The sequence below is a fragment of the Callorhinus ursinus genome, unplaced genomic scaffold (assembly GCF_003265705.2).
Source record: "Callorhinus ursinus isolate GAN/ISIS: 27379988/994484 unplaced genomic scaffold, GSC_fseal_2.0 scaffold29, whole genome shotgun sequence".
Classification (NCBI taxonomy): Eukaryota; Metazoa; Chordata; class Mammalia; order Carnivora; family Otariidae; genus Callorhinus; species Callorhinus ursinus.
In genome coordinates this window covers 10394108-10406454 of record NW_027397091.1, presented here as the reverse complement: position 1 = coordinate 10406454, position 12347 = coordinate 10394108, and the positions used below count along the sequence as shown (strand labels likewise).

The window sequence follows — 12347 nt, the reverse complement described above, 5'->3', positions numbered from 1 at the left end:
GCCAATCTGCACCTCCCCCAAATGGATCCTTTGTTCTTTAGCAGAGAGCCATGTAACCACTTCCTGGAGAAAGAACAGTGGCCTGTTTTTCCAATTAATCAATTAGAACAATACAAGCCTCCCTGGAAATGTTAACAGGTGCATGCAGTGATTTCTGTTCATGGGTCGTCAAAGAGTGACCTCTGAACATTTTTCATTTCTGGACCCTCAACATTATTCTGCCCTACTTTTTCCTGTCTATTCAGACCTGTTTACAATGAACATAGCATTTTTCCTCCTCTGTCTCCATGTTTCCTTTGGCACTGTCTTGGGTGGTAGCTGGGACCTTCATACCTATGTCATTTCCTGGATGGAGAAGGTCGTACACTTCTTACTTTCCCATAACCCTAACACAGCAGTTTACACCCAGTAGGGGCTGGTCAACATTCTAATTGGGGTATAGTCTCAGTGACATTTGTTAGCCACTATGACACTGGTGTGACGAGCAAAACAACTCTGACCAAGGAAATCTGATCTAAAATGGTGTCATGCAGAGAATGTTAGTCTTGAGAGAGGGACAGTTAACTTAATTAAGGATCAATTGCTCTAAGGTCAGGTTCAGGAACTTTCAGCCATGTAAGCTAATTGGAATTTGAAGCAGGGAGGAAGAATAAGAAACTGCTGCCCTTTCCCAAATGAAAAGAATCAAGAACAAAGCTTAGGGGTATGGAAGCAGGCAAACGAGGACAGGAGCTACAACAGGGATGAGGTTGCCTTGTTGACTAGTCCCCTTCCTTGGCTGTCATGGGCACCATCTCTGGGAAGACACAGAAGGAAGTACAAGCAAAAATCAAAATCAAAACTTTGTCTCTGAAACATGGATTGGTAGGGTGAGTATTCTCAGGAGACCAAGAGCCTAGATTTGAACTCCAACCAATGTTTACTAGCCATGTAACCTTGGGCAAACCAGATAGGACCTTCCTGAGTACCTGTTGCTTTACTGATAATGGAAAAATGACGTTGTGCTTCATCTCCTTCATGAGGGTGCTGGAAGAGTCAAATCAGATCAACATTTGCTTTGTAAAGCATGTCTATTTCAGCATAGATGAGGGTTGTTATTTTTAACCCCACGTACCCTTTTCCCTAACCTCCCATTTCTTTCAGCTTTCATCCCAGCCCATCTTAGCGGTACACATTCATGTCCCCCTAGGAACTTCTGTTCTCACCTCCCTTCCTCTCATTCAACTTTTTGAATCAGTCATTTACATTTTAGAGCAACTGAAGTGTTGTCACCTCCTGAAGGAGTCTGAGGCAAGCTAAGAGATATTTGAGGGCTTGCCTTCCTGAGTACCTTTGAAATCATACTATGCTTTGCTGAGTGTACTTTCCATGTTAAATTGGCCCTTTTCTACAGCTACGATATTTTATCAATTTCTGGGCATATAATTTTGCTTTGTTTTTACATTTCAACATCTCTGAGAGCAGGATATGTTGTAATCATTGGTGTGTCCTACTTTAATTATCAGTGTTTCTTTTTTTAGTGGTGCATAAAATAAGGGAGCATCTCCCAATCAAGGGTGTCACACAGATGCAATACAACACTGCTCTTACAGAGATAATATGATTGTTAACCAGATTCATAAGGGGGTAAGAAAAAAAGTGAGGTAAGGTAGTAGTTGCTTTGGAATCAGATCAGGACACAAAAAGATTGTTTCATTTTCTTCCACCTTTCAACTCTTGAGCGTTACCTGGATATTTGGATTCTGCCCATTGATGTCAGCTTTGGAAAGGTCTGGAAAGTTTGGTAGATCAAGGAGAAAGGATCTGGGGCCATCTCTTTGCAGTGAAGGGTGCCCAGGCTCTTGCCGGAATCGCTGTCTGGGGAAGGGTTGGTGTGCAGCCTGGTGGTCCAGATGTTCCCCTGCTGCTTCTTTGGAGAAAGGAAAGCTCGTTTCTGATGCAGAGTCACTTTCCATGTGGAGGTTATTCTAAAACAAACAAACAAACAAGCAAACGGACAAATAAATAGGAGGCGCATGATTTGAAAATACCCCCCTTAACAGTCCATTAAATTCAAGAGCAAAGACAATTCACGTGGCTGGAATTAAACCAGAATGGTATTCTCAATTCATCTTCACTCCCCTTGGTTTAGTTACTCCATCTTCAAAAAGTCAAATCATCAGGAAACTTTTCCCAGCCTGCTACTCGGGAATTTTCAGAGGACTAAGGTGTTATGGGATATTTATTATACATTGAAGCACATCAACATGAAAGTGCTATTGTGAAGGAGAATAGGTGTTCATTCAGAACTGGAATCAAATGATGGTTTCCTCCTCATAGCTTCAACTAATTAATCACTCTGGCATTAGTTATAGCCCCCGGGTACAGAGCTTGTTTCTTTGGTACAGGCCATGGAACAAAAGATCTGACCAAACTGGATAAAATACTTGGGCCAAATCATTGACTATATCCATCCATCCATCCATCCAACCATCCATCCATCCATCTCTCCATCCATCCGGTTATCAAGTGTCAACCACATTCTAGGCACAGGACATAGAGCCATGACCAAGACATGGGCCCTATTCTCTTAATGTGTACCACTAATTGAGGGAACAAAATAATAAATATGACAAATAAAATCAGATCAGAAAGTGGTGACTGGTAAGAAGAAAGAACATGGTGGACAGTGGCCAGGGACAACATTGGACAGGTTTCTGGGGAAAACTTACTTGGGAAGGTGAGACCTGAACACCTGCTGCAATCTAGGGGAGGAACATTCTCGCAGAGGAAACAGCAAGTAAGACAGTCCTGAGCTGGAGATGATCTTGGCCTCTTTGTGGGACAGAAAGAAGGCCAGTGAGGCTGGTATGGCGCGAAGGAGGGAAGACGGTGCGCGATGAGGAGGAAGAGACAGGGATAGCCAAAGAAAAAGTGACAAGAAGGCATTTTGAAATTTAATACCTTTATTCTGAAAAGAAAAGTGCAAGTCTGTTGTTTTCCCCAGCTAGTAAAAAAATGTCTCTAGTTGTCATTTGGGTAAAATTTTTGCAGTGATTGAAGAGTGTAGAAGTTGCTGGACTTCTTTCCCAAACCAACCCTTCTCCTCCTCTTGTTCTCCCTGGACTTCTCATTGGAGGCTTCCTCCATCCCTTCAGGAATAGCATTTTCATGTTTACTGGTGGAGGGAGAGGTAGAGATAGAATTTCACCAGCGTTTGGGTCAGTGGCTAAAGCTCTTGTTATTCTTGGGTATGTTTTGGGGTTTTGGAGTGTATATTCTAGCACACTGTCTCCACACACACTCCCTGCCCCACCGAGGTGCCTTTGACCTAGCCAAAGGGTTACATCTGGTATCAAAACGCTCCCGACTCTGAGTACCAAAGGTCAAGAATGGCCAGAGGATGAAACACATGTAGCAGATAAATATCTTCTTAGAGAGCTAATCTGAAGGCATGGATCTTTCCTATATCGTTTAAACAGAAATGGAGCTGAGGAATAAACGTGCTGGTGCAGAGACCACCTTGCTGAATATGCCAAGAGGGCAAGGGACCACCAGGCTGCACACCGACCCTTCCCCAGACAGAGATTCTGGCAAGGGTCCGGGGCACCCTTCCCTGTCTGCTCTCACCTCTTTAAAACATGCAGTTAGAGAGTTACACAGCGGGGAGAACCTGAATGCTTGTCATCATGTTTTTGCTTGCCCTCCCTTTTTTGCTCAAGAAATGTGGCCAAGGGCAGTGTCTTTGTTCACCTTTCCAGCCCCCTCTCTGCCATGGTTTTGTCTCCGGGCACATCCTTGTAAAGGGAGTTGCCCTGGCATTCCCAGGCATTGCTCAATGCAATGAGGGCCAAATGTATTATGCTGAGACTGAGTCCAGCACAATGAGGGGGGGAGGGGAGGGAAGGAGAGCAGGGGAAGGAGAGAGAGAGAGAGGAGCATGCTAAGTCTTCCCTCAACACAAGAGATCTCTCTATCATAGTCCAAGGAGTGAGAACTGAAGGCAATTGTCCTCTTGTTCTTCTTCCTGGATCCCTAACCCTAAAACTTCTCCAACAGTGTTAGTGAGCATAGTTGGATTCTCATAGAGAATTTCTTGCACAGGATTTGTGAGTATAACTCTCAGAAGGGGACCAAGGCTTGCGTGCCAGTTGCTTCAGGGATTGCCTGCATATCCAGCCCTAAATTTGTTGTAGTAACTGGGACACACTGCTTAACTGGGTTCAAAATGGAGCTCTCCTTCCTTTACCCTGTGAAGAAGTACACTTTCTACTCTTAAAACTCACATTTTAGGAGAAGAGATAGGAAATGCTATTTGGCATTTTGTTTAGATGGCTCAGAAACCAAGGACTGAATCTGATTCGTTTCTTGGGTCTGACCCGGGAATTTCTTGGTAGGAGATATACCACCACAGAGTGATCCTGGCTCAGCCATGGACCAAGAAAACCCATTAAACTCTCTGTAGCTCAATGATCCTCCATGTAAAACAGCAGATAATAAGGGGAGTCCCATGCTGTCCCAGCAGGATGGTCAAGACAACTCAGTTGGGTTGTGTCTATACATGAAAAAAGAGAGAGAGAGAGAGAGACAGCGAGAGAGAGAAGTGTAGAGTTAGGGCAATTGGCTGGTCAGCTCAGGCCACAAGATTCTCTGCCGGGAATAGACTGGGGCTAAAGTATGTTTTGGCTTGAGTTCTGCACAGAATTGTGGCATTTCTCCATCTTTTCCCAATTCCCCGACCCGTGCTCCAAACAAGCTTACTGTTCATAAAGCATTTGGAAGATGAGAAGTAATAAAGAAACACTAATGACAGTCTCCGAATATCTGAATTCCTCTTGCATCTTTATCAAAACATATTGAACTGGAAACCTCGGCTCTCAGCAATGGCATGGCCCCAAATTTCCAGAAGCTGGAAGCCCGAGGAGAGAAGGATGTCTTACGATGCCTCATATACAATGAAACTCCACTTTATTCAATCAATAACAAGATTCGGGAGTAACCATTATTTTGAAAATCTCAGTTTTACATCTGGGGTGGGAGGCAGCAAACAGGATCCACCAACGATGCAGGAGAAAGCCTTTTCTTCATCTTTTCTCAGGAACACACTGCCCGTCTTCCTTGCAGAGCAGCCCTGCCCCCCCCCCCCCGGAGGTCTTGGTTGATGGCCATCACTCCATCTCTATCAACGAGCTCACCCGCTGAGTGTCCTACTTAAGTTATGCTAGCAGAGTGAAGATTCTCAGGAAGGGTGGACTGCAAAATGAAGATTTTAAATAGTTTGTGTTTTATTTAGAAAAGCAAATGCTCTTTTTTAAGGCATTATCTTGTGCAAGTCCAGGAGCTAAAGAAAGGAAACATCACCATGCTTTCTGTGGTGCTGCAGGATCATTTTGCCTAAATTCACATGACATGAGGTTGGCTGAGTTTGAGAAAACATTTCTTTACCCATAATGCATCTTTGAGCTGATCTTCAATCAGTGCTGCAGCTCCGGTCGCACTGTTCTCTCTGGAGCTGGGATTACCAATAAAAAGAGGAACCGAAGCCCTAAGGCTGTTATATGGTTTATACACATGCACTGCTCAACAGCTGAGGCAGGCGATCTACAGTGACCAAATTATATAGCTACTACTTGATGCTCCCCATCTTTGTGCATAAAGTCTGTCCTGTCCCTCCGTTATTTTACTACCGTTCTTATCTAAAATGGGGGAAAAAAGTAATAATAAAATGTTAACAACTATGATAAAATAATAAAATGGGAGCCATGTATTTTGCCTTAGATGGCAGTATTGTGGCGGATATTTGCAATTGCCTACCCAATTCTATTCCCCTATTATTTATTTATTTATTTATTAATTAATTCATTCATTCATTCATTCATTCATTCATTTGTTTTTACTCAGTATTCCTGTCAGGTGGCACTGTACCTGGCTAAAACTACATTTCCTGGCAACCACTGCAGCCAGGAGCGACCATGTGATGCAGTTCCACCCAATAAGATGTACGCGGAAGGTGCTGGATGAAACTGCCGACTGGGAGGTGGTTTACCTTTTGCTTTTCTCTCTTACACTTTCTCCTACCTGGAATGCAGATACAAGTGCTTCAAGTGAAATGAGGCTGCTGGCAGTCATGAGGTTGAAGGCTAGTCTCTAAAGATGGCTGAACGGAAAGATAGGGGAGCCTGGGTCCGAGATGGCAGGGTAGAACCATCATAGGAATCCTGGACTGGTGACCTCTTAACTTATTTTACCACAGCCCTGAGCATTAATGTTAACGTTGACAATGCTACAGCACCAGTAGCAACGTTCCCTGTTATGACTCAAATATTAGAGCTGTGACTACCAATGGAAAGGGAAAAGCCCTGTTCAGTGAAGGACTCAAAGCTGGGTGCTCGGTTCTGTGCAAGGCACACAATTGGCAGCGGACAGAGGTACCGACAGGGCATTTAGTGAGTCATCGTGGTGAACTTCACAGTGGCAGCCAGGCTACATATGCCCACTCTGCTATCTATGCCCTTCCCCATAACTTTACAGAGTTTTCTCATTGTGTCAGCATCTGTATATTACATTTCTCAAGTGTATTCCTCACTGTGTAATGTAATATTTCCTTTAATTTGTCTTAAAATCCTATCATTAAATTTCAAGGGGTTTGCCCTCACAAAAAGAAACCAGAGCCCCTTGGACAAACGGCCCACTGATTCCAGAGCTTGGGCAGGGAAGTATAGGTGAGTTTGGGATACTTGGATGCGCCAAAAAATGAGGAAGCTTTTAGTGGTTAATGGTGCCCTCCCAAAAGAACACAGGAGCCAGGTTAAAGGGTCCTCACTGCACAAAGATTAGACAATTTGGGTGTCAAAACAAAGTTTGTAGTTCACCACTGCATATAAAATCCATGCAAATCCATGAACTTAGGATGATACACACAAAAGAGAAAGCATGAAAAATACCGTCACCATTTGAGGTAGGAATTATGACACTCGTTACTTGGAACATTGGTGTTAAAAATAGAGAAAGGTTTGCCTGAAGAAATAATGTCTGAGCTGAGACCGCAGAGGCAAGCAAAAGTGAAGCAAGTGAAGCAGGTGCAGAGCACAGAGCAGGGTGGGGGTGGGTGGGCCAGTAGACCCTACAATCCTGGCAAAGCAAATGGGTGCAGACTCCCCAGGGCGTGGCAGGGCCTGGCATAGAGACCCAAAAGGCATCCGAGCTGGGATGGAGTGGGGCCACTCTGCGGTCTTAGTAAGACATTACGGAGTTAAAGAATATAAACATCAGGCCCAGCACAGAGATCTCCTTTGGTCTGAAAGCTTTCTGTCATAGTGTTGTGATTTTCCTCCAGGCCACCACTTCCCTGGTGGCATTTTCTGGGTCATCTGGAGGCTTCTGAAGCTATGGGGTGCTGGGATCTCCTCCCTCCTCCCAGCTCTCAGCAGCTGGTCCTGAATGCCCCTGGGAAGGCTCTACCAAGATGAACAGAGAAGAAAAATGTCTCTCATCTGTAGACTGGGGATAGTTTCTAAGATGATAAGCCAGATGCTTTATCATCTGCATCCTTTCTTCCCAGGACATCACTGGCCCAACCACTGCCTCCAGCCACTGCATGGCAGGGAGCTGCTCATTCTGGCTATCCTCGTGACTGGCAAGGGTCGCCGCAGCCACATCGAGGTCAAAGTGGTCACGATGTTCAGAGATTCCAGCTGGCCATTTGGCATAGGCAGATGGAGAGGGAGAGGTTTTTTGGGGGGACACAGGGCAAATGAGGGTGATCAGCTCATGGGGAGGCAATCAAGGCATGGAAATGGGTGATGGGTCTACCTTTGGGAAAAGTGTGCTAAGCATCATTGTCCCAGTCTGCAAATAGGCACCTGCCCTATTCTGCAAACATCTACTACAGGCTGGTATGGGGGGGGGGGGGAGGGCTTTTTTGACCATTTCCAGACCTCCCAAAAAGGCCCAAAATGGGGGCTGGCTAGGGGGGTTTTAGTGCTTTTTTTTTTTTTTTTCTTTACAAGGCTGTGGTAACTATTCCCAGATTAACACAACCAGGCAGACTTCTTGGAGGCAGACGGGATGGCAAATTTCTGGAGGGCAAAGCACAAGCATATCTGCAATCTCAAAGCCCACACCCTCCAATCCCACAAGCTCAGGGGGCACCCAATAAGTACTAGTTGATGATAATGATGGCTATGGGCCTAGTTAGATTTCATTTTAATTAGGCTCAGGCTACAGGCCTCATTACCCCTAATGTGGCTTTTATGTGGGATTCTGAAGAAAAAAACCATCTAGGAATCGTCTATTGAAGATATTAAAGAAGATATTATTAGCAATGCTTTTGGTCTCATAGACTTTGAACAACAAACAACAGAGATTATAATTAATGTCACTGCAGCCTCTCTCCTTAAAACATACTAACAATATAGCTAATTAGCAATATGTCCTCATTTGGGGCTGGACATCTGCATATTATTATCGACAATGCTTGTTTCCTTTTTCCAGATTAAAGGAAGCCATACTGCACCCAGGCATATGGCCATGCTCCTTTCACATTAAAACACTCCGTTTTTCTTCTACCCACGATAAACACACTCAGGACTCAGAGCTTTATCTGCACTAGGCATCGATTTTTGTCTGGAACACTTCCACGCATCTAAAAATAAGTTCAAGAATGCCACTGGTGGTATTTCAAAGGGAAGAGCAAAATTTCCCCATTTGGGGAGCTAAAAGAACAAAAGGGCACCCTGATTATCTTTACACATGATTGGGGAGCAAGCGCTTCTAGGAAGAGAAAACAGAATAAACAAAATGAGTTTCAGGCAGTGAAGTCGGCTTTCTCAGGGGGGTGCACTTGCTCTTAGGGTTCGGGCAGACAGCATCGAGACTATTATAGGAGTGGCAGTAGGGGGTGGTGGAGGCTTGGTCTGCAAAGTGTCGGAAAGAAGTAAGCAGGACCCACGGGTGAAGACGCAGATGACAAGGCTGGCCACCTTCTGCTCTCTCTCTGTTCAGGTGTGATGGTAACTGCTCCCCTCCAGGCAGCAGGAGCAAAGACAATATCAGTGGCTTTATTTAAGAGCAAGCACGGAATGGCAACTTCCTGGCAGAGGGGAAATGGCCAGAAATATGCTTCATCTTTGTTGTAGCAGCTTGAAGACGACCCTGGGAGCGAGTGACACAGGCACATCATGTTTCAAGAATGCAGGAGTGTGGCATCTCGATTGGGAATGGATCCTTCTGTTGAAAGCCTGACTAATGGCTGAGGAATCTTACGTTACAGTGGCAGAATGTATCGCGAGAATGTCTATTTTAGGGCTTGGGAATGACCCTGCTGATGATCCCAGGCAAGGCCTTAGAAGACATGAAGAATGGTCAACTAGTTGCGTTTGAGCAGGGAGCTGGTTCCCTGGGGGAAGGGGCCACTATGGTGGGCCACCCACTCCTGTGCTTCTTCCTTAATGGAAGGCTCTTGGGCCTGACTGACAAAATGGAAGTCAACAGCCCACTGGCTTGTCTCCGATACTGCTATAAACAGCTTTGATCTTGGAAATGTGTGTGTTATTTGTGATTGTTCAAGTGGGAACTATCAGGGACCCATTTCCTTTATGTCCTGTGAGGCTAAAGAGTGAATAGAAGTGAAACACAAATTATTCTTTCAAGTCTAAGAAAAAATGTAAGATGTAGAGCTCAAGGGTCGGAAGCCAATTTGGCCAAAAGAAACCTTCATCCATCATCTAAAATATCTCTGCAAATGTAAGGGGATGGAGAAATTGTATTTTCCAGAACCTTTCTCAGAGGGAATGGTGGACCTGCCTAGAAGGCACACTTTGATGAGTCCCTTTTGGTGTGAGACAAACGCTCCTCAAGAATAAGATACAGGGAGATTTTGTCTGCCGAGAGGGCTGTCTGAGTTTGAGGGCAGAGCTAACCTTCTCAGGGCTGTAGAGAACAGGCCAAGGGCGGCCACCAGGGGGCCCTTTGGCCATGTGGGGCTTAGCCTCCCCTCCATGTCAAATTTTAAGCAAATATTTCATGAGTCTGAATTACTGAGGGCTTTTCAAGTCGCGATTTCTCCATTTGTAGCAAAGAAAACAGAGGGGGAGCTGTCCAGGACCCATCCTCCAGGACCTGATTTGAAGAGGCACCAGATTATTAACATGCCTAAATGGCCCAACTATCTAAGTCGTCCCTTGACCAGAGTGGGAGGGTGTCAAACAGGACAAGGAGATGCATGGAATGGGGGGCTTCCAAGGCCCAGGTCAAGGCTGGTGTTCGGCTGTTGAGAGGCAGAACCAAAGAGCATTAGATGGCAGACCCCCAGACGCTGGCCTGGGGTGGGAGTGACCCTGGTGACCCTTGCCCAGATTATTATTTTAATCAAGAAGATGGATTTCTTTCAACACCCGAAGTCAAGACCCTTCACTGAACCCTACCATAAATCTCTGTTCCAAGTACCTCCAAAATAAGTTTTAAAGGGAACTGGACCTTTACCTTGAAATCCTGGAAAAGGGTTCATGGCACTGTGGAAGGGGCCTGGGCCAGGAGGTACGAGACCTGGTTCTATGTCCTAGCATTATCCCTATCTGGTTTTGTAAGCTTAGGCGGGTTACTATACCTTTGTGTCTATGGTTTGCAAAAATGCCTACAAATACTCTCTTAATATCCATGCTTTGGGTAGCTGCTTCCCACACTGTCATTGTGCTTGGCCAATGAAAAGTACTTGTGTACTGGGGCTTATCTACTTTTGCTGCTCTTTGTAATCCCAGGACCACTGTGTGAAGAGGCCTGGGCTAATCTGTTGGATGATGAGACACATGTGGAATGGAGCAATCCCCTCAATCAGCCAGCCAATGACGAGCCACTCAAATGGAGATCATCCTAGACCACCCAGCCCTAACTGAGTCAACCCAGACTAGAAAAGCCACTGAGCTGACCCACAGACTAATGGAAAAGAATCAGTGTTTATCGTTTTAAGCTAATGAATTCAGAGTGGCTTGTTATATAGCAAAAGCTAAATAATTCAGGACTCAGTTATCTCTTCTGTAAAATGGGCATGGTGAGGTAGAGTGGGAACTGCAAACAAAACAAAACAAAACAAAACAAAACCCTCCATCTATCCAGTTCTGACATCCTAGGAACAGAGTCCTCAGGAGACACTAGTCCTGAAGAAAAATATTTTCCAACAATGCAAAAAAAAAAAAAAAGTTATGCCAAATGCTTGAAAACATCAAATTGAAGGCGGGCAGATGAAACAAAAAACCTGATGTCTAAATATCTAAAATGTAACTACTATCTTCAATTGCTAGAACACCTTCCCCTTCTCCACCTGCTAACTGCCAAGCTGGGTGAAATCTGTTGGAAAACAACCCCCTGCCTACGCTTCCGTCAATCACGTGTGCTGCTTTGTTAACAGCCCTATTGCCGGTTTTTCAAAGATTCAGACCTGAGATTTAACAGTTCTCCCCTCTCACTTTCATGATGCACCTGTACAGCTCTGTGGGCTGCCAGAAACTAGCAAATGCCCATTTATTAGGGAACCCCTACTGACACTATAAAACAATTATAGAGCCATCATAGACCAACTGCAGTCTGACGTGCAGAGACCAGGACTGGCTCCCTTCCCCACCTGCCCATACAGATTGTTCTTATTTGGACTGGTCTGTTCTCCCAGGGAAACTGTTTGATCCCTACGTGGATAGCTGGTAGACCAGGCGATTATGGTCCCTCGGCTTAGCTTGGCTAACCTTTCTTTATAAATGGTCAGGGTGTTTGTTCCTTTCTTAGATTCGCTCAGCGAACACTTCCTGGGCACCTACTTTGTGCCGGGTGCTCTGCGGAGGGTGAGACAGTTCAATGGCGCATCGCTTGTGAAGGACAAATTATCCAAAGCTTAGAAATAAAGCAAGAGGATGTCTGCAGGTCTCTCAATTCATACCAGGCCTTAGGACAACAGTCCTCTTCAAGATTTTCTAGTTCTCCAGGAGAAGGTAGCTTTGTTTCACCTATTATTTACTACTGATTAGGGCCCAGACTAAATGTTACACGCTAACCTGTACATTTTCATCCTGTAGAAATATAAGTAGTTTTTTTTTAAGATTTTATTTATTTATTTGACAGAGAGCCACAGCGAGAGAGGGAACACAAGCAGGGGGGTGGGAGAGGGAGAAGCAGGCTTCCCACGGAGCAGGGAGCCCGATGCGGGGCTCGATCCCAGGACCCTGGGATCATGACCCGAGCTGAAGGCAGACGCCTAATGACTGAGCCACGTGGGTGCCCCTCTTTTTTTTTTTTTTTGACCTGGTAGAAATAATTCCCTAAAAATTCTCATCATAAGAAACATGTAACTCTGTAAGGTGATGGATATTAACCAAACTTAT

At 45.0% G+C, this 12347-nt stretch overlaps 1 protein-coding gene across 2 annotated transcripts in view; it reads right to left on the bottom strand.

The window, feature by feature from the left end:
• ISM1 (isthmin 1) overlaps positions 1 to 12347 on the bottom strand; it is a 74708-nt gene that overhangs the window by 26503 nt on the left and 35858 nt on the right. For both annotated transcript variants that reach the window (XM_025876914.2, XM_073878403.1), the window contains exon 2: positions 1728 to 1967. In XM_025876914.2, the coding sequence (XP_025732699.1) occupies positions 1728 to 1967 (240 nt within the window). The remainder of the gene's footprint in view (positions 1 to 1727; positions 1968 to 12347) is intronic.